At 38.8% G+C, this 25,672-nt stretch overlaps 1 protein-coding gene across 2 annotated transcripts in view; it reads left to right on the plus strand.

Moving 5' to 3' along the window:
• The window catches only part of POLD3 (DNA polymerase delta 3, accessory subunit), a 72,220-nt gene that overhangs the window by 17,022 nt on the left and 29,526 nt on the right, over positions 1–25,672 (plus strand). For both annotated transcript variants that reach the window (XM_043998353.1, XM_043998351.1), the window contains 6 exons: positions 5,744–5,783; positions 7,732–7,864; positions 15,171–15,435; positions 17,101–17,173; positions 21,221–21,386; positions 24,527–24,618. In XM_043998353.1, the coding sequence (XP_043854288.1) occupies positions 5,744–5,783; positions 7,732–7,864; positions 15,171–15,435; positions 17,101–17,173; positions 21,221–21,386; positions 24,527–24,618 (769 nt within the window). The remainder of the gene's footprint in view (positions 1–5,743; positions 5,784–7,731; positions 7,865–15,170; positions 15,436–17,100; positions 17,174–21,220; positions 21,387–24,526; positions 24,619–25,672) is intronic.

Raw genomic sequence — 25,672 nt, forward strand, 5'->3', positions numbered from 1 at the left:
TTGGGGGTCAGCAAGGTGGTGAAATGGGTAAAGCACCGGCTTTGGATTCAGGAAGACCAGAGTTCAAATCTGGCCTCAGACACTTATTAGCTGTGTGACCCTGGGCAAGTCACTTAACCCTCCTTGCCCTGCAAAATAAAAAAAAGAAAAAGAATAGATTAAAAGAAAGGAAAGATTAGAGACTGAATGTGGGACAATGGATTAGAATAGAACTCTTCAGTTATGGGTTACTAGTGATAAGCAAACTCCTACTTCATCCCTTTCTTTATAAAGAAGTGAGTATGGGGGAAAGAGGGAGAGGAAAAAGTACAAGAGGATTAAATGAAGAGAAGTATACAGTTAACAATTATAACAACATGAATGGCATGAAATCGACCATGAAAATGGAAGAGGATATCATGGATTACAAAGCAGGATCCGACAGTTATTTGAAAGATAAAAATTCACCCAGAGATAAGATAGAAGGTTGGAGCAAAGTCTTATGGTTCAAGTTGTGATGTTTAAAATCTAAATTGTGGTCGCCTTAAATTAGAAGCTTCAGCACCAGTCTTTGGGCATTAAACATTTATTAAAGCATAGAGGTATTCACAAGGAGTTCAGAAAGTTAAGAAAAAGGCTATCTAGCCTAGAGTTCCAGCCTGGTTGGGTTCTTCCTGAAGTCCTCCTCCATGAGCCTGCTTTAATAGAGAACTCTCCAGCAAGCTGATTGTGGAAGCTTTTTATAGGTCTGGAGCAGAGGCAGTCCTTACACACTGCTTCAAGCTGATTGGTTGGCGTCATCCAAATCCATTGACTTTGAAGGTGTTCTCAAGTTGAGTTCACAGTCTAGCTTCTGAGAACAATACCTTCTTAAGGGCTAGCCAGGTGTGATTACAATCCAGTTAACTTGAAATAGGCTAATCAGCACTCAATCACTCTCACTTGATTCAATCAGTCTAGATTAATCTGCAGGTGGGTCTTTGAGTATCTTCGAAATCCCATTATTTCATCACAAAGTGAACATAAAAAAAAATGGCACCATAGATAATGAATTGATACTTCCAATACATGCTCTAATAACATAGCATAAATACTTAAAGGAAAATTTTGCAAGGGAAAATAGTAAAATTAAAATATTGGGGAAAGCTTATTGTGCTTTCAAACCTATACAAATCTAACAAAATAAGCAAGAAAGGCATTAATGACTTGAATATAACTTTAGAAAAGTTAGATATGATAGATTTGTTGTGCTTAGGAACAAAACTTAGAATAGAACAAAATAGGAACAGGAAGGGGTTTACATATTTCTCATGAGAGTATGGCACCTTTATGAAAAATAATTATGTATTAAGGAATTAAAAACTTCACGAACCAATGAAGAAAAGCAGAAAGCATTCTTTTTTGACCACAATACAGGAAAAATATATCAATAAAGGGCTGTTGAAGTATGGTTTGAAAAAAATTAGTGACTACTTTAATCTAAAGTAATTAGTGAATCAAAGAACAAATAATTGAAACAAAATATTTCCATAAAGAAGATGACAATAGGGAGACAACATACTAAAACTTACAGGATGCAACAAAAGCAGTGTTTAGGATACAATTTATGTCTCTAAATGCTTTCATCAACAAAGAAGAGAGAAAAGAATAATGAATTGAGCATGTAACAAAGCAAAGCAAAACAAAACAAAAAAACAAACCTAGGAAAGTAACATAAAAAAACTCCAAATGAACATTAAGGTAAAAAATTTGAAAATCTGAGAAGAATTTAACAAAAGCAAAAAAACTATTGAGTTGACAAAACTAGGATCAACTGGTTTTTTTTTTTTAAACCAGCTAGATAACCTAATTTTTAAAAAAGTAGAAAGCAAATGAAAAAAATTAATTAGGAGAATTCACAACAATTGAATATGAAGTAAAAGAAACCATAATTAACTTTTATCCAGTGTGCCAACAAAAAGGATAACTTAGATGAAATTGATAGATATTTACAAAAACACATAAAATTGTCAGATTAATGAAATGAAAAATGCATTATATAAACATGTTACTCTCAGAAAAAAATCAAACATTTCACAAATGAACAACTCACAAAAGGGGGAGAGTACCAGATGTATTTACAAGAAATTTCTATCAAACTTTAAATAACAAGACCAAAATTACATAAACAGTTTGCAAAAACAAGAGATTCTTTCAAGCTCTCTGATATAGATAGATATGCTCTTTATTCCTAAACCAAAGTGTGACAAAGCAGAGAAAGAAAACTATAGCTTATTGTCTGTAATGAATATTGGCACATAAATATTAAGTAAAATACTATCGGAGTAGTAACAACAATGTCTTAGCAAGGTTACATATTATGACCAAGGGGATTTATATCAAGAATGCAAGGTTGATTTAATAGAAAAACAACAACAGATGTAATACACAGTAAAACCCACATTATTATGGGAGTAAAGTCTGAAAAAGACTGACAAAATCCTACATCCATTTCTATTAGAAACGCTAAAAAGGGAAGGAAAAAAATTGGATTTTTTTTTTTATTATGTTAAGTAGAATCTAAAACTAAGAGCTAACATTTTCTCTCATGGAGAAAGAATAGAAGCCTGTCCAATAAGATCTGTTTAAAGTACAAATGATTGGGGGGTGGAGCCAAGATGGCAGAGGAGAGGCTGTGACTCCCACAAGCACCAGATAAACCCATCCACTCACTCCCAAATAATGCCATAAAATACAAATGATCATTATCACCACTAGTATTTGATACAATTCTGGAAATGCTGTATATAGCAATATAACAAGAAAAAGAAATTGAGGGAATTAGCAAAGCCAAAGAGGAAACAAAACTCACTTTTTGCAGATGTTGTGATAGTCCATTTAGAAAACTCTAAAGAGTCAACTAAAAAATTAATTGAAATAATAACTTTAGCAAAGTTGCAGGTTATAAAATCAATCCAAATAAACCATTAGCATTTCTGTATATTTCCAGCAAAACCCAGCAGGGATAGAGAAATTCCACTCAAAGTAACTACAGAATGTGTAAAACATTTGTGAATCTATCTGCCAAGACACACACAGGAACCATAGTGATATATCTAAAACATTCTTTATAGAATAGAGATGGGCCTAAATAATCAGATATTAATTGCTCATGCCTGGACCGTACAATATAACAAAAATTACAATACTTTCTAAAAACATGTACTTAATCAATATCATACCAAAAGATCACTTTATATAAAGCCAGAAAATATTAATAAAATTAATCTGGAGGAGAAAAGGCCAAAAATCTCAAGGGAAGTAATTAAAAAAAAAAAAGTAGAAAGGTAAGAACCCTAGCAATTTTAGATCTTAAACTATACCACAATTCAGGATTCATTAAAACAACGTGGTATTGGTTAAAAGAGAAGTCATTCAGTGGATCAGATTAGGTATACACCATACAGAAGCAAAAGAACATAGTAGCATCCTGTTCTTTAAACCCAAAGATCCCAGCTACCGGGATTCACACTGTTCAACAAAAATTTCTGGGAAAATATGGAATGCAGTCTAGCAGAAATTAAGCACAGACCAATAAACTCTAAGTGTGTGTGTGCCTTAGATATGAAAGATCACATCATAAACAAAGATGATCAAGGAAGAATATACATTTCGCTGCTATGGGTGGGGAAGAGTTTTGATCACAGACAATAAAATGGACAATTTTGATTACCTAAAATTTAAAAGTTTGTGCACAAATCCAGTTAGTGCATTTAAAACTAAAAGGTAAATGGGGGGGGGGGAATTTTTATAGCAGGTTTCTCTGAGTTTCCTGTACTTATTTGGTATTTTTGATAGAAATGGATGTTAGATTCTGTAGGCACACTAATGCACTGTTGGTGGAACTGTGAGTTGGTGGAGCCATTCTGGAAAGCAATTTGGAACCATGGGGTTTTGTTGTTGTTGTTGTTTTATTGTTTTTTTAGTGAGGCAATTGGGGTTAAGTGACCTGCCCAGGGTCACACAGCTAGTAAGTGTTAAGTGTCTGAGGCTGGATTTGAACTCAGGTACTCCTGACTCCAAGGCTGGTGCTCTATCCACTACACCATCTAGCTGCCCCCTGGAACTGTTTTAAAAAACCAATAAACTTTGACAAAGTGAGACCATTGCTAGTCCTAATATCAAAGAAATCAAAGAAAGAGGAAAAGGCCCCATATGTATTAAAATACTTTTTGTAGTTCTTTCTGTAAAGGCAAAGAACTGGAAACAAAGGAGGGTGTGTATGCATGGATTGGAGAATAGCTGTATATAATTATGGTATATGCATGTAACCAGACTATTATTTTGTAAGAAATTATGGAAGGGATGATTTCAGAGAAACTTGGAAAGACTTGTAGGAACTGATGCTGGGCGAAGTGAACAGAACCAGCACAATTTAAACAATAACAACAGCATTGTAAAGAATAATAACTTTGAAAGACTTAATGATCAGTCTCAATTCTGTCATGATGATGCATGCTCCCCACCTCCTGAGAGAGAAGTGATGGGTTCAGAGTGCAGAATGAACAGTACGTTTGCAGACATAGCCAATTTAGAAATTTGTTTTTCTTGACCACCCTTTTTTATTACAAAGGCAATGTTTTTATTTTTATTTTTTCCACTAGGTGTGTGTGGAAGAGGGATATGAATTAGGGTGTCTTACTCTTTTCTCTCTCCCCCAAAAAAGAAAAAAAAGAAAAGAGGATCAAAAGAACAGAAGTGAACAGAAGGCCAGAAAGAATCAAAGTTGGGCATTTGAATATTATGCATTTAATTTATTGAATACTTTTTTTAAAAGCAAGCTATACATTATAGAGATTTGCAGGTTTTTTTTTTTTTTAAGTGAGGCAATTGGGGATTAAGTGACTTGCCCAGGGTCACACAGCTAGTAAGTATTAAGTGTCTGAGGTCGGATTTGAACTCAGGTCCTCCTGAATCCAGGGCCGGTGCTCTATCCACTGCGCCACCTAGTTGCCCCCAGGTTTGTTTTTTTTTAAGACTTAGTCTTTCAATTCTGATATCTGTCTACACACAAATGAAAATTCTCATTTTTAAGGTTCAGAATGCAATTTGGAATTATTTAGTTTTGGTATTTGTAATATTGAAATAAGCCTTGTAATTTTCCTTTATCTAATTTAGAAGATAAATAGTAGGACAGACTTAAAAGGGTCTGTCCCAAGCTTTAACTTGTGCTAGTGCTCATCATGCACTTTATGTTCCAGGCAAAGTGGAACTTTGTTACCTGTTATTCTTCCTTCTTCCCAATATCTATCATTCTGTCCCTATCTTCCACCCCTACCTTAGGATCTCTATTTGTTGAAGTTCCTCTCTTCTTTCAAGGTCCCATTTCATGTGCTGCCTACTCTGTGAAGCAGGACCTAATATGTTCTTCCCTTCCTTCAGCAGAAAGTGATCTTTTCCTCCACAGATTTATCATAGGCCTTTGATGGAGTCCTTCCTTTGCGTTTACCATCCTGTTCTTTGCATCTTGGTTATGTATATATGTTTTTCTCCCTCCCTCTCTCTTTTCTTTTTTCTACCTCCCTTCTCTTTGCCAATTAGAATTTAAGTTCTTTCACAACAAAGCCTGTGCCATATTTATTTTTGTATTCCCAGTGCTGAGCATAGAGGTTATCACATATTTTTGAGATATTCATTGCTGTCCTAATACTCCTTCCAAGTACTATTGAAATATTAGAAAGCAAGCCTTACAATTGTAATGGACATAAACTGTTATTTCTTGCAGTGCCACAAGGTTGCAGTAGTGAGAGAAGATAAACTGGAGGGTAAGTGTTTGAGTTGTTAAGCAAGTTTTTCCTCTTAAGGTACCAAAATGTAGGTATCATAAAAAGCTGCTTTAACATCTGCACATAATACTTTCAACTGTTTAGCTGAAGAGTTCTGAATTCCTTTTATTACCAGTTTCTCAAACCTTTTAAAATATGATACTCCATCTGCCTAACCTCACACTCTTATAACTTAATAAAAACTGACATTTATATAGCACTTTTCATCAGAAGACCTCAAAACTTCTGATGGACATTCCAAACTACTGAAAGCTCAAGAGATTTTTTTACCAATCATGGAGAGACAGTAGCCTTTCATCAGTGCACTGTGCTCTTTGACAGTTGTTTGGGAAGAGAATGAAATAGAACTTCTCTGGAAATCCCACAGAGCTTCGTGTCACTTCCATATTAAATGTTTGAACACCATAACAAAACTCTTCTGTTTTGTTTTGTAGCAAAAACAAAAACCACCACCACCACCAGGAATCTGTATTAACAATGAGATGTTATGGTCTTGGATCTCTGTTTCCTACCAAAGCATTGGTTGTTGTCTTTGTATGGAAAGACCCATTTCCATACCAAACTTTCCATTGTTAGCTAAAGTTAAATTTACTGTGTTAATAACGGTAGTTACCTTTTTCTCCCATCTCTTTGCCATTTACACTGACATTCTTCTGGTAGCAGAAGCAAGGTGGTTGATGGGGTCTGGGGCATTTGCTATAACCTAGATGTATCTTTTCCCTCTGTTTTTTCTGTATTTGATAGGCAGGTGCTGTTGTATCCACTCTGCACCAATACCTTTCATTTATGTGAGGGTAATAGGATTGTAGATTTAGAGCTGGAAGAGACCCTAGAAATCACTAAGCCCAGCCCCCTCTTTTACAGTGAAACTGAGGCCCACAGAGATTGTGACTTGCTTAAGGCTATAAAGTAATAGGTAGAAGAGTTGGAGTTGAACCCAGACTTTCTGACTCTACACCATCCTGTCTCCTCAGGCAAAGCTTTATGAGAAGACTTATTTCATCATTCCTCGATGCTGGACTCAGTAGTCCTCTCATAATTCTACTAATATGCCTGTTGATCATTGTTAAATTTATAATAAAAATTAAATTTAAAGTTTAAAAAAAAGGTTTTGAGACTTTAAAAGCTATTTGTTTCCAAAGGATTGTGTTCTTTTGATTTATAGCTCAAAGGGACCTTGGAGATCCTCTAATCCAATCCCTTTGTTTTTATAGAGCAAAACAGCTGCAGAGGTGCTAAGTGCCTTGCTCAAGGTGGCAGAACCTGCCACGTTTTCCAACTAATCCCAGGCCTTTTTACTCTGTCATGCTGTATGCCTTTGTTCCTATATTCCTTCCTGTATTCTTGAGGAGTACTCAGGGATGAATTGTTGCTCTACTTTGCAGATGAAGAAACTGAAGTGAAGGTTACCTAGGTAGCAAGGAGAGCAATTGACCCTCAAACCCATGCTTCTGTCTCCTGTTCTAGTGTGTGTCCCACTAAACCATGCTAAGCATCTTCCTAAGAGAATAGTATCTCTGTGCAGAGATTAATAAATATTAATGTATATTGGTTCAGGCAGAAATGACCTTCAGCAACCTTATTTCCCCCCTAGCAGTATGCTAGACTACAAATCCTTCAGTGACCTAGGGAAAGAGAACCCCTGCTTGTCATCATCAGTCATCAGTTACTGTTTATTGAGTACCCGCTGGATGTGTGAGACGATAGTGGGCTCTATGCTGCCTGACTCACTACCACCTACCTTGTCAAAATGTCCGTGTTTGCAGACAGATGAGTTGATGTTATTGCAGGGTGGCTCGTTAGCCTTTGAAAGCTGTTGGACTACCACAAAGTGAGAATGGTTTAATGCAGAAGGGTTTCTTGTTATATTCCTCTTCATGCCATGAAGACTATGTATTAACAGCGTGCTCTTCCTGTTGACTTGTAGCAGTGAAGTCCAGGCTTGCTGTGACTGCCAGCATCCATGTGTACAGTGTCCAGAAAGCAATGCTCAAGGACAGTGGGCCTCTGTTCAACACTGACTATGACATCCTCAAAACCAACCTGCAGAGCTGCAGCAAGTAAGTGCTTGAAACCTTCTCTGTGGGCTTCTTGGCTAATTGGTCTTGTAAATTGTTTGCACAGTGGCTCCCTCTTAGAGTGAAATGTCAGCTATGTTTAAACCCCCATGGCCTTACAGTGCCTAGTCTGCCACTGCTGAAAACCCCCAAAAGCTCCGTGTAAAGGAAGATTGGATTTCCCTAAGCCCCTGATCCTGAAATCCTAATGCAGTTCCTCTGTGCCTCTCTCAGGAAGAACTCCAGTGTTTACTGCAGTATGCCACAAAATGCTTATTAACTAGAATCACAGAACCTCAAAGTAGTCATGGATTGTAGACAGATAATGCTGTCTAATCCTTCCCTTCTCTAGCCCAGATGCAGAGACCTGGTCCCAGAAACAGGAATTGCTCTGTAGCATCCCTAATTAGTGGCAATCTTGATGGGGTGATAAGGAAACTATCTCCTGGCTTCCTCCATTCCTTCCTTATGCTGAATTGATATCTGCCTCTGTAGAACAATAACTCCCCCCACCCCTACCCCACTCCTAGGCTCCCTTAATTTTGTCCCGGTGGAGCTAAATAGTGCATGTCTATTCCCTCTTCCATGGGATAGCCCTCTAGATATTTGGAGACAGTAATGTTCTCTACCTTATTCCTTTTTCTTTTCTCCATGTAGGGTAAGGCTCATGAAATCTTATTTCTTTTCTGATGATGACTCTGTAAGTCACTATAGAATCTGAGTTTGGGCTAAATATCTGTAGTTCCTTCAAGAAGTTTTACTTGTTTTCCTGATAAGTGGTCTTGCAGCTTCTTTGAACATCTCTAGTGATGGGGAGATCAATAATGAACAAGGCAATTTCTTCATTAATTTAATAATCAGCAAACATTAATTATCTACTCTGCGTAGAATGCCCATTGTCCTAGGCACTGGGAAGGATTCATACTTTATATGACACAATCCCGGGCCTCACTTGGTCCACAGTCTAGCAGGGACATCTTATTTTCAGTCAGCCCAGGTAGGAAGTAAGTTCTGAAAAAATAAAAATAATAAAATTGTGTGATTTGTTTTGTGAGAATTTAAAAAAAATTATTAAAACTCTGGTAGGTGTCAATCAAGTTAAATGATTATTCGTTTTTGAAAAGCCTTTTTGCATTATAATTTGGAATGATATGTTAGGTTCCAAAAATCAGTCCCGTATTGCAAACAGCATGTCAGTAAGCAAGAAGAAAAGGGACTCAAGCAATTTGAAAAGGGAGTTTGCTCAGGGCCCCCTAAAATAAACAAGGCAAGTGGAAAACTTGGTAACAGGAAGCATTCTAATGAAATTTCACTTAAGCTATTCCCGGTAGAAGTATGAAAAATTTATCTTCAATAAAGAAGTTTGTATTTAGCCCTGAAAATTGTGGGTCACGAGGGAACTGACTCATTTCTAGGATTGTTTCATGTGTTTGAAGAAGTGCTGTGGAATCAGGAGAGTTGAAACTTTAGAGTTGAGCAGAGGGCCTTTGTATCCTGGCTCAGATTTAGAACCACAACTTGTTCCATTTCCAGCCCAGTCCTTAGGCTGAGAAATATAGACTTAAGAAGGGAATAGATTGCACTGACCCAACAGTTGATATTGACAGTTCTGTGAAACATAGCCCCCTTAATTGAGAAATAGACATTTTTCCATTTTCACTTGTGTAAGGGAGCAGAGTAGCTAGGGAGAACGAAGGGTTAATACCAGTGCTGATATTCTGTTCCTAACTTTAATTGGACAAAATTGTTTTGTAAGTATAGGTTCTTAAAAGGTGATCTTCATGTAGGAACTTTATGCTGACATGGGTCTTTGGAAAACTTCTGAAACTCTAATATTAATAATAATAGCTATACAATAATAGCTATAATAACAGCTCTCATTCGATGCTCACAACCATCCTGAAAGGTTGGTGCTGCTATTATTCCCGTTTTATAGATGTGGAAACTGAGGCAAACAGGTTAAGTAATTTTACCTTGGGTCACCCAGCTAATAAGTGTCTTGAGGCTGAATCTGAACTCAGGTCTTTGACTTCAGGCCAGTATTCTATCCACTGCTCCACTTAGCTGCCCTATAGCCTGAGGTGACTTTTGAAACTTAGTGAATGATCAGTAGATTACAATCCATCAATAAATTTTGAAGCCAGATCTTCTTGATATCCAAGCTGCTACTACCACATACTCTTCTTCATAATTTTTGAATGATTCCCAGCTGAGGGGGGGCCTGAAGTCATTTGTATACTCTTCACCCCTATCCATCTCCAAGGATATTCATAATACTAATAGCTAATATCTCCATAGTGCTGTAAGGATTATAAAGTAGCTTCTTCATAACCACCCTTTGAATGGAAGTAGTACAAGTGTTATTAACCTTTTTTAATGAGGAAAATCTTTTATAAATGAGGAAACGGAGACTTGTAGAGCTTGAATGACTTATCCAAGGTCACATGGTAAACGGCAGCAGAACTGAGACTCAAACTTTTGAGTCTTCCAACTCAAAGTCTAGTCTGTACTCTAAAGTTGGGGTGGGGGAGTTGGGGAAAGTTAGTGTGGAAGAAATCAAAAGTAGTCTTTCCTGCAGAAAAACTTGGTAACTGTAGCTTGCATCAACCTTTTGAGCAGGTCTGAACAATGTATGTTTGAGAGACTCTGTTTTCTTTAACCCTCAGCAATGATCATCCTAGAATAGATTTGATAAATTTGAGCTCAATTCTCATGAACTTGAGTCTTTCCTCTGATATTAAGGGAAAAAATTAATCTCTAATTTCTTTATTTGGTTCTCTTTTTGTTCTGTTTGTGCTAGGGTTAAATTCATTAAAGTTACTCCTTTTCTGGTGCTAATCTCATAAATCATCAGAGAGACTCAGGTTTTTCTTCCTTTTTTATAAGAGGGCTACTGAACTGATAGATCTGGGGATTGCTATAGACTTAGTTTACCTAGATTTTTTTTTTTTTTAGCAAAGGATGTGTATTATGTTAGTTATTCTTGTGGAAAAGGTAGAAAGCTATGGGCTACATGATTTTCCAGTAGAATCAAGTGGCTGTATTCACAGCTGTGAGAAAGCAAGTTGGCCAGGCCTCAAGAGAAGTGGGTAATGGCTAGATGTCAGCTTGGAAGGATGTCTCTAGTGGGGGATCCCCCAGGGAGCTGTGCTGCTTAATGTCTCAGGCAGAGAAATAGAGACATCTTTATCTAATTTGGAGAAGGTTTGGTTAGGAGGAGCAGCGAATACACTGTACCACAGTGCAAAATCCCCAAACGTTAGACTATTAGGCAGAATATAAAAAAATGAAATTCATTAGGGGTAAATGTAAGGGCTTATACTTGGCTTCATAAATTTGATTTCATACACACAGGATAGAGGAGTAAAGTGTTAGAGAAGTTCGAAAGAGATCTGGAAGTTTTAGTGGACGGCCCTCATCAGACCACGTTTAGAGTGTTGGGTTCAGTTGTAGACACCATGTTTTGGGAAGGGCATTGTAAGCTGGAATGTGACCAGAAGATAGCAGCTAGAATGGTGAAGTACCTGGAGTCCATATTATATGAGGATCAGTTGAAGGAACTGGGGAAGTTGAACCTAAAAAGAAGGCAGGAATGGAGGGAATCAATGTTTATATAGCGCCTGCTGTATAAACCAGGTCCTGTCACAACAACCCTGGGAGGTAGGTGCTACTATTATCCCTATTTTATAGGTGAGGAACCTGAGGCAGGTAGCAATTAAGTGACTTGCTCATTGTCACCCAGCCTGTAAGTGTCTGAGACCAGATTGGAAGTAAGGTCCATTATATCACCAGTGAGAATGAGAGAGAGTGAAAGACAGTGAGAGACAGAAAATATAAGACAAGACTTAGGCAGGACATAAAAATACTTGAGAAGCTTTCTTTTTTGTTTGTTTTGATTAAAGATTTTTTAAGCAAAGAAAAAGAGGGGGGAAAAATCAGCAAAACTGAAATAGTTTCAAAATATGTAATGTTCCATACCCATTCCTTCCTCCGCAGAGGAGTGGAAAACAATGTCTTCTTATATTTTTTTAGAGCAGTGATTATTCTTTTGTAATTTTTCTGCATTCACTTTTGATTGTTTCCTAGTGACTCTTTGTATTTCCTTTGTTTTGTTTTTTTAAATTTTTGGTGAGGCAATTAGGGTTAAGTGACTTGCCCAGGGTCACACAGCTAGTAAGTGTGTTACGTGTCTGAGGTCGGATTTGAACTCAGGTCCTCCTGAATCCAGGGCCGGTGCTCTATCCACTGCGCCACCTAGCTGCCCCTGTATTTCCTTTGGATAGTGTTTTGTTGGCTCTGCTTACTTCACTTTGTATCAGTTCATGTGAGTTCCATTATTATCTGTGCTCATCATCATCATTGTTTCTTTTGACCCAGTACTATTCCATTACAGTCATGTGCCACATCTTACTTAGCCATTCTCCTAATCAGTGGCATCTACTTTGTGACAGACTGTCTTGTGATAGGAGGAATAGATGGGGGAAAGGCAGAAGTAAGAGCAATGACTGAAGACTCCTTTCACCTTGGTGTCAGGGTTAAAATTTCTAACAATGACAGCTCTCCAAAAGTGGAATGGGCTGCCTCAGTCTTCAAGCAGAAGCTGGAGAACCATGGATTGGGTAAGACTAGATGGCCATTGGGATTCCTTCCAGCTCTGAAATGTTGTGATACTGAGTTGGAAGGGACATCAGAGGTGTCAAACATGATGATCCTCTTCACTTCCCTGTGCAGAACCAGATTAAAATAGAACTGAAAAATATTTAATGAAATCAATTAAAAAACAATAGAACATAGTATATAGTGGGACTCCCTAAGTTACATTAATGTTAATTTCTAAGGCAACATATGGTCTGCAGGGATCTTTATATGGTTTAGTGGCCCCTGTTTCATTTGAGTTTGACACCTCTGTTCCAGTCTCACTTCAAAGGGAAGTACCTCCTCTGCAAATCTCTAAAAGTCTTAATCAGTGAGAGTGAAATTGCTATTTCTTTGGGTTATTTTTGGTAGTCAGTCAGTCAGTCAGTCAAGCACCTACCATGTTCTAGGAACTCTTCTGAATGCTGGCTACAAAGAAAGTGACACTGGTTCCTGCTATCAGGGAGTTCACATTTTAATAAGGAAGAAAACGTGTAAATAATTATATATGTGCAGGTCATGTACAATGTAAAAGGAAAATAATCTTAGAGGGAAGGGACTTGCAGTTGTGGGGGGAGGGAATAAGAGGGGGGAGAAATTAGAAATGTGTTAGTCCATGTTTTGGGCTAAAACCTTTCTGTTATTTTAAACTCCTAGAATCTTAAGAATGGGAATAATAATAATAACAATAATAATGGTAATAGCTGGCATTCATATAGCCCTTTATGGCTTTCAGAGCTTTCTACATGATCTCTCACCTGATCTTCACAACAACTCTGAATTAGGTACTATTATTTTCCCCCATATATAGATGAAGAAATTGAGGCATAAAGAGGTTAAATGATTAGCCCAAGGTTACACAGCTAGTGTCGATGAGGCAGAATTTAAACTCAGGTCTTCTTAACTCCAAGTCCAGTTCTCTTACTCACTGCCCTTCTGACTGCCTCAGGTCATCTCATTCAGCCCCTCCCCTCTACGGAAGCCTGAATCTCCTCAGTTGTATCTCTGACCACTGTCAATCTACCCTATGCTTGAAAACTTGTAGTGATAGGCAGCTCAAGCTACTTTTGGGCAGTTCTTATCATTAGGAAGTGTTCTTCTACACTGAGCTAAAATCTGCCTTTAAACAAAAAATTATAAAAGTATTTTATTATTTTCCAGTTACATGTAGAGATAGTTGTCAACATTTGTTTTTATAAGATTTCTAGTTTCAAATTTATCTCCCTCCCTCCCCAAGACAGCAAGTAATCTGATATAGGTTATATATGTACAATAACATTAAACATATTTCTGCATTAGTCATATTATAAGAGAAGAATCAGAGTAAAAAGGAAAAACCTCAAAAAAGAAAAACAACAGCATGAGAAACAAAAGAAATAGAGCATGGTTCAATCTGCATCCATATTCCATAGTTCTTTGTTTTTTGTTTTTTTTTCCCCTGTTTTTGGAGAGTCTTTTCCATCATGAGTCCTTTGGAACTATTTTGTACCGTTGTATTGATGAGAAGAATCAAGTCTATCACAGTTGATCAACACACAATGTTGTTGATACTGTGTACAATGTTCTCCTGGTTCTGCTTATCTCACTCATCATCAGTTCATGCAAATCCTTCCAGGTTTCTCTGAAATCTGCCTGCTCATCTAAAATCTGCCCTTTTTACTGTTGACCTGTTGCTCCTATTTCAGCCAGTAGAAGAAGCCAAGTAAAACAGATCTAATCACCTCAGCTTACTGAGCACTTGAATATGTTCTCCAAAAGACTTTGTCTATATTTAATATGCCCCTTCCCTATTTGTTCCATTGTTGCTGTATTTGAACATAAGCTCCTTGATGATATGCATGGTTTCTTTTTTGCTTTTGTATACTTAGCTCCTACTACAGTGCTTTGCAAATAGTAGCCATTTCAGGTTTTTCAGATTGAATTTTTGAATGTAACAAAATTGTTGTATAACACTATTCAAAAGAGTCATAGTCAGCATCTGCTGTGATGACAATTTAACTGTGTAAACGTCAACTTAAATTATTTGATATATCCACCTGTTGGTTTACTCAAATGCATATATGTTATAAAATAATAAACTTAATTCATTTCATTAGTATTGAACTGGCTATTTTTATGTTTTAGAGTTCTGTGACAAAGAAATATACAAAGATGAGAGATTATTTCATGATTAATATTTGCAAAATATTTCAGCATATTCCTCCACCTGTCCTGTGTATTCAAACCCATGTGGGACCACTAACTGATATTAAGGAAAATTAAGTGTAGTAAATGGATGTGTAGCCATAGGTCTTTGGAGCTGGATAACCCTTGTACTAAACCATGACTAGCACCAGCAAAGAAATTTGCCAGTAATTTTATGTTTAAGCCCCATAACTTCATATTTATTAATTACTAAATATCTATAAGATAATTGCTATTATGGATTTAGGATTAAGAGCCCAGTGAAGATGTTCAGTTTCACATTAATAGTGGCTGTGTCGAGGTTTGTTGTTGTTACTTGCTGGTTCATATTTAATTCTGGATTGGGTTGCTTCTTTTCCAGAAACTGGAATAAGTAATTGGACTTAATTGAGATGGTGTTCTTTTGGGGAAAGGTTAAGATGGAAAGGAAAGCCAGGGTTGGCTTCAAGTTGTCATGAAATGAAGCTAATAGAATGCTTTCTTGCCCCAGGTTTAGTGCCATCCGATGTGCAGCTGCCGTCCCCAGAGGCCCTGATGAAATGTCCCCTTCAGAGAAATTTGGACAGGCCGATCCTCAGACATCAAATGAGGCCCTCTCCAATGGTGGGCCTACAACCAATGGCCATGGTCCACCTGCTACCAAACAGACATCACAGCATCCCAAAGGGATTATGGGAATGTTTGCCTCCAAAATGGCTTCCAAACCCCAAGACACGCACAAGGAGACTAAAACAGAGTCAAAAGAGGCAACGAATGTAAGTTAGTCATTGAATCTTGCATCTTCCCTGTATGATGCGGGTTGTCTTTTAACATCCTGCTACTTAAATTATTTTAGTTAATATTTTAATATTTAATGATAACATTATCAACTTTAGCTTGAATTCAATAATGCTTGTAATTTTTCTCTCATTGTGAGACAGGGGGCATGGTATGGTAGAAAAAACACTGAGTTTGCAGTTGGAAGACCTGAATTTGAATTCCAGATCTGCTTATGTCAGCTGTGTGACCCATGGCAAGTCCCTTGACTCCGGGGCCTATTTCCTTCTCTGTTAGATGTGAGGAGGTTGGACCAGATGGTCTTTCTGCTCTTTATCTATGATCTTCTGGCTGACTGTTTTTTGTTCCTTTTTAGAACTTGCTCCAGTGTCTAATCCTCCATTGTTTCTCTTTCTATCAGGTTGGAATTCTCATGGATTTGCCTTATAAATGTTCTTCACTTTTAAATTTTGACTTTTAAGTGCATTAATATAGTGATAAGGTTCATAATTCAGTTAGGTGCCTGCCTAGATGTGTGTCCTCATTGCCTCATCTCCCTGCTTTGTACACATCTACTCAGTAACAGTTGGCTCAGATACGTTTTAAACATCATTTAGAGAGAAGTTTGGTTGTGTAAAATAAAAAGTAGCATATCTGTCAAAGTTAGGGAGATTTTATGGAAGAAATATTTGTAAGGGTCTGGGGTTTCCATATCGTGTGTACTGCCTTCCCCAGTGTGGATGGTAGTCCCTTTGTACTTTACTGATTTTATTCATCAATTGCTGGGGCTTAAAAAACAATTTTAAGAGTGGCTTACTTAGTCATGTCTTTTTCCATGTTAACTGTGGGTTTGTACTCACCCAGGAGATGTCGAATCCTCTGTTGGGCTTCTGTTTAGAGCTTTTGTGGTACGATGGGACTAGACACACAGCCTGTGTTTCACTGGTACAGCTACTCAGGGTCTCCCCACAGTTAGCATCACAGAAAGACATGACAATTATAGTACTTGTTCTCTGAGAGTGACACCAGGGGAATATCTACAAAGGGTCTTTGTTATTTTGTTTGATCTTTACAATAGCTTTATGGAGCGGGACTTGATTTCTCATCTATAAAATAGGGTTGATATATTTTGTACTACCTACCTCACTCGGTTGTTATAAAGGAAGTGTTTTATAAAATATAAATGTGAGCCACTCTTTAGTGTTAACTGAGGGTTAATAGACTAGAATAAATAATTCATCACTAGTAAATGGTGGGTCTATAACTTGAATGCAGGTCTAAACCTAGGTTTCAGAACAGTTTAAATACATTTGCTAATTATATATCTATAATGAATTACTAAGAAGAACTGGGTCATTTGGAAGTTTATCTGAAACCTTTGGGTTTTGGGGGGTTTTTTTTTGGTTAGAGAGACAGACCAATTATGCCCTCTCCCATCTATCTCTTAATGTTACTGTCAGACAAGTATTGATTAAGGTGGACAGTTGGCTCCACCTCATATGTGCTTTTGTCTGAACCATGGAGATCCAATCTAATTCATGAACTCTTCCTTCCTGCATGATGTCTTTAGTGTTGGAGTGGAAGGTGAAGACTGCTTCTATATAGGTAGGATGAACTTGACACCAGAATTGTGGAACAAACTGTTTTCTTTTCTGTGCTTTCAGACATCTTCAGCAAGCAGCAAACCACCAGGGAAAGGGAATGTGATGAGCAATTTTTTTGGGAAAGCTGCTATGAGTAAGCATGTCCTTGTCTTCCTAGATGCTTCTGCTATAATGAATAGAATTTTTTTAAAATTTTGTTTTGACTTGTGATTTCATTAGTGTGGGGAGCTCCCTTTTATGCAGCCCTGCCTCCGCCAGTGGTGTAGACTGGCAGCTTCTCTGGAAGTTAACTGAGTTAGAGAGTTGCTTGTGGCCTGGAGCCATGATATACCTTTTTTGTTTGTTTGTTTTGCTTTGTTTTGTGAAGCAATTGGGGTTAAGTGACTTGCCCAGGGTCACACAGCTAGTAAGTGTTAAGTGTGCCTGAGGCAGGATTTGAACTCAGGTCCTCCTGACTCCAGGGCAGGTGCTCTATCCACTGTACCACCTAGCTGCCCCGAGCAGTGATATGACTTGAGCAAGATCGTGCAGCCAGTGTGACTGATTCACACAGAGACTGATTCCAGGTTCCTCTGTGCACTATGCCAGGTTACTTCTAGATAATGATTCTTTACCTTTTGGGGTCATGGACCCTTTTGAGAGTCTGCTGAATCCCATGGATTTCTCAGAATATTTGTAATTGAAGAGAAGCCTAAATTTTAGTTAGAGGTTAGTAAAAATAAGGATGTAATTTTTTTCCCATTTCCAGACCCCGCTCTGAAATCTATCCATAAACCTCCACGTGTGGATCCCAGGTGAAGAACTCCTGATCTAGTCCAGTCCCCTTATCTTAAAGAAAATGATGCTTCTCTTCTTCATCGTTTAGTCCTTTATGATTTCCAAAGTGCTTTGCTTACAGTAGCCCAGAAAAATAATTATTGCAAAGGGTTATTCCGTTTGATAGATGAGGAAACCGAAGCTCAGAGAGGAAATCATTTGCCCAATGTCATATGGCTAGTAAGTAAGTCATAGTGTCAGAATTGGAACTTGAATCTACATTTCTTGACTCTAGATGGAGTGTACTTTCCATCATACTGTGCTGTGAATGAGGTCATGCATAGGTGGCAAATCTGCCATCCTTTTCCATACAACCTTTTATACTAATCTCTGTGTGCAACAGGAAAGACAGGTATGCAACCAACAGTTTTTTTCCACATTTGCAACTGTATAACTTTTTCACTTTGCAACTAAAACCACCATTTGCAGAACCTAGTGCTGCTTTTAGAGATCCCCCCTTTGTCTTATGCCAGAGCACAGCAAACACTGGGCCACCACACAGCACCTAATGTTTTTATTATGGTGCCTGGTATTGAGAATTAACTTTTGGAAAGGGCAGGTGGGTTGTTTATCCTGCCAAGGGAGTGGTCTGACTCTGTTAGATTGGTACTGTTCCCATTTTTAAAGAGGCCTTAAAGTGGGTGGGGGTTGTGGAATGTCTTAGATATTAGTAACTGCATCGCATCTTTATAGAAGTCAGAAATCCTGATCAGAGTGAGGATTGGAAAGAGGACTCCCAATGGAATTGAGATCTAGATTTAAGGATCAGTCATGGGATTTTAGGAATACCCTTTACTCCTTTGAGCTTTGGTTTTCTTAGCCATAAAATGGATGGTAGTACAACCTACTTTCTAGGCTGTTGGGGCGAAAAGTATTTTGTGTTATGGAAATTAGATTTTTTGTTGTTGTTCATATATCTATGATAGAATTTCAAAAATAGAAGGATCCTCAGAAGCCGTCTAGCATATATAATTTTTTTTTTTAAGTGCTGGAATCAACTCTACAACATCCCTCTTAAATGGTACTCTCATCTCTGCTTGCACATTTCTGGTGCTGGGCAGCTCCAAAGGCAGTTCTGCTTTTGGAAGATTAATTGCTAGGCAGGTCTTCATTTTGTTGTTTTGTAATCTGTCTCTCTGATCTTTTACCATTTTTTTTCTCATGAAGGTAAAGAGAGTTGTCAGTTTCAACAGGTAGAAGAGACTCCAGCCAGCTGAGACAGAAAATATTGAAGCAAAAATATTAGGTTATCTGCTTGTTTATGTGTAAAATCTAATATATTTTTTGCATCTTTGTTGAAATGTACCGTAGTTGGACAGGCAGCCCACCCAGTTGTCCATCAGTAGGTATGTCTTAGACAGTTGATGCAGGCAGACTGATCCAAGCCAAGAATTGAGCAAGAGGCAGAAATCTGGAAACCTCATATTTAGAAAACTACCTAACACTTTCGATGATACCCAACTGTTCACTGCTTTTTAACACTAGTATTCCCCTAATGAGGTTTGTGGATTACAAAAAGACCAAACCCACAGGAAACTCAAACTTACCAGGTCTTCATAGGGCAGTGGAAAGCTCTGAAGAAGATGGATAGAAGTAGTCCACGGCATGCCCATGACTTCCATGTGAAAAATGACAAAATAGATTTTTAAGGACATGCATGACTAGAACATGGGTGGTTCATTTGTGGAGCTGGAGGGAGGGAAGAAAGATGGACAGCTTGAGTGCTACCTTGATGATCTGAGAGCATTATTAGAAGGTCTTCAGGACTTTAGGTAACTCCTGTGGAGAATTTAGAAATCAGCGATCCGGGAAAGTGTCACTGTCAGTGAAACATACAATTTGAGAAATTGGAAAATGTGTCTCCACTTTTGATCCAGCTCTTAGGTCCAGAGCAAATTTGTTGAGCCCAATTTTGTACTACTTTACAGGCTTATTATTATTTTTTAATTTTTAACCCAGCCCAAGTGATCTGTGTCCACCGTGTGCCAAGCTAGTCTGTGCTGCATTGGTTTCCCACAGCTAGGCCCCATTGTTTGAATTTTTGCTTTGGTGCATCCCCAAAGATTTTTTTTCTCCCCCATGTCCATCTTAATTTGCATTTGCCCTAGTTTGGTGCACCACACAATGGCTAGTTGGATATTCTTTTATTTTCTGGCCAGTGGAATTATATTGCAACAAGCCTTGCTTTGGGGCTGGTATTTGGCTGTGTTCTAGGATCTTGGTGTTAATGATCTTACTTTGCCATTTAATGTTAATCGCAGTTTATTGGCAACACTTATGAGATTCCTTAAAGAGATCAAGTGTCAGGTCCCAGCCATAAAGAAGGTTGGACACCACCACTTCACATTTTAATTTGGTCTGGAGTATGATGCTGGACCAATGCCACAATCCATCTTTCAGATTCACAAAAGACTTTGCGACTATTTTCTTTTGTTTTCCTATTCCCTTGTCAATCTTTAATGGTCATTTGACATTTATTGAGTACTTACTATGGGGGAAAACCCTTAGCAGAAGTTGGGAGTGACAATGTTGGAAGTAGAGACTACTGCCATATATTTCAGATGTTAGCAAGATAAGATTTAATTTGGATAAACATGAAGTCCTTTGTTTAGGTTAATAGAAATCAACTATGCAAGTATAGGATGAGGGAGATGTAGTTCAGATAGCATTTTTTTAAAAAGACTGGGGGCAGCCAGGTGGCGCAGTGGATAAAGCACTGGCCCTCGATTCAGGAGGACTTGAGTTCAAATGTGACTTAAGACACTTAGCACTTACTAGCTGTGTAACCCTGGGCAAGTCACTTAACCCTCATTGCCTCATCCCCCCCCCCCCCCAAAAAAAAAAAAGACTTAGGCATTTAAATTACTGTAAGCTCAGTATGACTTAAAGGACTGGGGAGGTTAGGCCAGAGAAGACAAGACAAAGAGGTAGCTTGATGCCTGTCTTCAAAAATTTTAAAAGACTATCATATGAAAAAGGAATTAGTCTGATCTATGTGGCTTCACAGGGGAAAACTAGGTCCATTGACTAGAAGATAAAGGGAATTGGGTTTAGGCTCTTTTTAGAACTTCTTGAGTCATGGGGGTGTATAACCCCTTGTTGAGGATATTGTAGAGCTTTGGTTATGAATTGTATTAGAAGGCCTCTGGGGAATATGAAGGAAAAAAAGCTGAGGAGATGGTTCACATGTATAAATTCTAAAAGATAGTGATTAGATTTCTATTCTAAAAGAGCTAAAACTCAGATATGTGCCTAATAATACTGATTAATTTATGAGGTGAAAGTATTGACTGGTGTGCTTGATTCAAGAGGTGGTGATAAGGTAATATATATATATATAAAACTTACCCTGCTGTGTTCACAGATAAACTTAAAGTCAATTTGGACTCAGAACAAGCAGTAAAGGAAGAAAAAACATTGGAGCAACCTCCAGTTTCTGTCCCTGAACCAAAGCTGGCATGCCCTGGAGGCCTGAAGAAACCCTACAAGAAAGTAGAGCCTGTTAAAATGCAGCAAAAGGAGAAAAAAAGGTAGGAAAGTTTTGTGGAGCTTGGAGGAAAAGCATCTCTGCTGGGGGCCAGGAGGTCTGAGCTTTAGTTTATTGACACCAGTGGTTTTTAGCTGAGTGGTGAGGCCTTCCTGGTACCATAGGATAGAGCCATATAACCAGAATGAAGTAAAAAGCCAACAAGTACTAGTGTATCTCATGAAGCCAACCCTTTCAGGCTTGGCTCATTGTCTCCCTGTCTTTATTTTAGTCTTATAGACATAACCTAAGAACACCAATTTTTTTTCTTTTTTCTAACTTCAGATTGCCAATTGAGGGTTTACTCAGGGATACTGTTTCCAGTCAGGTTTAAGAGAAGACTTTCTGTGTTTACTTTTTCTATCAATGAGTTTATTTTTCAAGTGGTAAAAGGTAATTAGAAGAGAAACTAAAAAGCACGTAAGCTATTAAAAATGGGTCCAGAAGTTTGAGACACTACCTCATAGTCGGTAGCAGTAAGTCTGTTGAAAGAACCTCTGAGCGACTCCGTCAGGACCGATAGACCCTAGAAAGGTCTGACTTTTGTGGGGAGGTTGGGGCTGTTTCTTTGCCAGACAGATGTCAGCCAGTTCTCCTGAGGTTTCAGGCTGAGTTGGAGCACTATCCAAGGGACTTCACCTTGCCATGAACAGGTGATATGGATGGATTAAAATGTTCCCAATTGTGGGTACACTATTCGCTGTGATGGCTGTTGTTGGCCCTGTAAGTGGGGCTGGCAGAGTTTCCAGGGGCAGGAGGTAGGGGAGAAGAGATATTGTATATTAGTGGAATGTCTCATTTACAAAGTATATGGTACAAAATGTGGTTTTTATAGTCCTTGGTCATTGGTCTCTGAAAGAACAGGCTGCTTGCTACCTCCCAGTTAGGGACTGGGGGATTGAACATCTAAGTCTCATCCCAACTCGATCTCCTCTGACTCAACTCATTCCATCTTTTATGTTCTTAGGGATGCTGTTGGCATTGGAGATTGGCAGCCTTTTGTAAACTCTTTCCCAGTGCCACTAGAATTTATTTGATCGCATCTTTGCCTCCTTCCCTCCACTGATTCGAGCCAGATATGAGTTAGGGACACCTTACCATCTATTAGGGAAAGAGTAGAAGTGTACTTTAGAGTTCTTGAGAAATCATTGAATATAGACTCCCAGGGCTCTTACCTGAAGCTTTCTTCCTTTTTGGTCCATGTCTGTTAGCTTAAAGAGTAAGTACCAGGGGCAGCTAGGTAGTGCAGTGGATAAAGCACCAGCCCTGGATTCAGGAGTACCTGAGTTTAAATCCGGCCTCAGACACTCAACTAGCTGTGTGACCCTAGGCAAGTCACTTAGCCCCCATAGGCCCGCCAAAAAAAAAGAGTAAGTACCACTAAGCCTCAACATCACATAATATTTCCATCTTGCTCCTGGGAGCTCAGATAAGGTCATACTAACTTTAGCTTTCCTCAGGCTTAACTCCATGAGATCCTGCAGGAGTTATTTTAACCTCTTTGGGACTCATTTCTCTCAGCTATATAATAAGGGGATTGATAATAAGACCATCTCTAGGGTCCCTTCTAGATCCAAATCTTTATCCTCTTCCCTTCTTTCTGTAAGCCCTTGTGTCTACTGTGAGCCACCAGTCATACCTATACCATAATAATAGAGATCTGTCTGTTCCTCTTACTAAGTGGGTTGTATGTTATTACACACGCCCTTCCTCAAGGTACTAGTTATGCACTTAGTATAATGAACTTGTATATTGTAATAGCCATATGTATATACACACACATATATAGTACGTGTGTATGGTATATCTATGTGTGTATATGTAGTAGATTCAGTATTTTCCTCAAAACAATCCTGTGAGGTTAGAGAACATCCCATTTTACAGATGAGGAAACTGAGGCCCAGGTGAAGTGGTCATAGACGTAGGGGGTGGTAAGTGGCAAGTCCAGGATTTGAACTTAAGTCTTCTGACTCCAAATCCAGTGTTCTTTCCTCTATATTCGTCTGTCACTTCGAAAAGGGTCCACTTTTTAACAGACTTGTGAACTCACAGTTGGCTGTTTTGACACAAACAGGGTTATAATAGGTGATAATGGGAAAAACATTGGAAAAAAGAGAAGACCAAGTATGTTGATTTTAACAATGATGATTCTATTCTAGTTCCCATAAAACTTTGCCGTGAAATTTTAAGGTGATTCAGAATAGCCTTCCTGGGAGAAGGGACCCTTGGGAATCTTGCTTTCAGGGGACTTCAATTAAGAGGTCATTTCAGCTGTTTGCTCATCTGAAGACATGGTTGCACCTAACCAGATAAATCCCCCCCTCCTTTTTTTTAAACGACCTCTAAAGAAATTTTGTTACTCACATTTATATAAAGGACCGAGCTTCTTGTACATATTTTTGTCCCTTGCAGTGCTCAGATATTCTTTGAATGGTTGAGAGGAGTCTGGTAGGATACATAGGAAAAGTACCCCCAGAGAGGACTGGAAAGGACAGCAAGAAGGAGAAACTTCTCTGATCAGCTTTGATCACCACTTCTGGTCACGGGGTGGCAGTGGCAGTGCAGTTCAGTTCCAGTTGTAGATCTAGTCTTCTTTCATCCTAGTCTTGTTAACTTGAGCCCACGTTTCTCTTCCCTCTCTGGTGCTCATTTTGTGAGCTTTATCAGGCAGGAATGATAGACCATTTCAGTATGAACATTTGAGCTAATGAATTCTTGCCATGTGTAACATTGTCTGTTTTTGAAAGCAAAAGCACTTACTGAAATAGAAACAAACAAGCAAAACATTCTTCCATAAACCCGGGATAACTGTCTCACAGATGTACACAAAAAGCTCGCTTGCAGATTGCCTTAGTAGAGAGGCACACATGATGGGAGAACAGATCCCCAAGGCAGCTCACCTCCTTGGCGCTGTAGGTTTCCCTGGGCTCCTCCTTTTGCTCCGCAGAGTACAGTGCACTTCCAGGTGGTAGGCGGCTTGCTCTCCCTCTCCTCTTTGCAGCTCAACCCCAGTCACTGGGTCCGACTCTCTCTCTACCAGCTGTTCTTCTGAAAGACACTGTGGTTGTGGGGAGGCCAGGGAGAAGAGATACAAGGGAGATGGTGAGAAGAAACGTGCTCATTTTTATTCTTGGATGGCAACAGGGGAAAGCCAGCTGAACTCTCAGATGATGAAAGCCAGAAGAAAAAGAGGAGAAGAATTAAGCTTCCTGAATCAGACAGCAGCGAAGATGAAGGTCAGTTATTCCTCTTTGGGTTGTGGGATTGAATCTTTGCTATGGTTGTTTATCTTTTGCTCACTTGCTATATGGCTATCTAGGCTTTAAAGGTGACTTTATTTTAGGTATGCTAAGGAAAGTTGTCCTAATTAGGATCTCTATCAAATTCCTTCCTTGGAAAACATACCCTATTCTTGTTCAGGTTTAAATAGTTGGAAATTCTTTTGGACTTCTGGAATTCTTCCAGCTGGATGGTGGGAGAGCACACATAGTTGAATCCTGGTCTACTCTTTCGGAGGGATTCCTTCTTCTCTAGCAGACTCGTACCCTGGGTTTACTGTGCTCCGTCACCTGCCCCTTATCTAACCTTGGCCTCCGGGTTACATGGGTTCTTCAGCTTTCCTGACCCAGAGAAGGAACAAAAATCCCTTCTTCCTTTAAGTTGGTAGACAAAACAGTAAGGATACAGAATCCATCTTTTTTGTTGTTCATTCGTTTCTGACTCTTCATGACCCCATCTGGACTTTTCTCGGCAAAGATACTGGACTGGTTTGCCATTTCCTTCTCCAGCTCCTTTTATAGATGATGAAATAGGCAGACAGGGTTAAGTGCCTTGCCCAGGGTCACACAGCTAGTAAATATCTGGAGGCCAGATCTGAACTCAGGAAGTTGAATCTTCTTGATTCTAGACCAGGTGATCTTTCCACTGTGGTACCTAGCTACCCCAACTCTAACTTTATGAGGTAGTTAAAGTAAAAGGTAATAGTAGTAGGGGGCAGCTAGGTGGCGCAGTGGATAGAGCCCTGGCCCTGGAGTCAGGAGTACCTGAGTTCAAATCCGGCCTCAGACACTTAACACTTAGCTAGTTGTGTGACCCTGGGCAAGTCACTTAACCCCAATTGCCTCACTAAAAAAAAAAAAAAGGTAATAGTAGCAAAACTTTAGGTAATCAAGTTTATAGAGGTGGAAAGGTTTTTGTTTGCCCCTTTTTGGAGGAAGTTAGGGTTAAACTCTGCCTTCCTCTTCCCCAGCCTCTCTTGTCTTGCCCTCTTTGTTCTGATGAGAGAGGGAT

The sequence above is a fragment of the Dromiciops gliroides genome, chromosome 3 (genome assembly GCF_019393635.1).
Source record: "Dromiciops gliroides isolate mDroGli1 chromosome 3, mDroGli1.pri, whole genome shotgun sequence".
Taxonomy (NCBI): domain Eukaryota; kingdom Metazoa; phylum Chordata; class Mammalia; order Microbiotheria; family Microbiotheriidae; genus Dromiciops; species Dromiciops gliroides.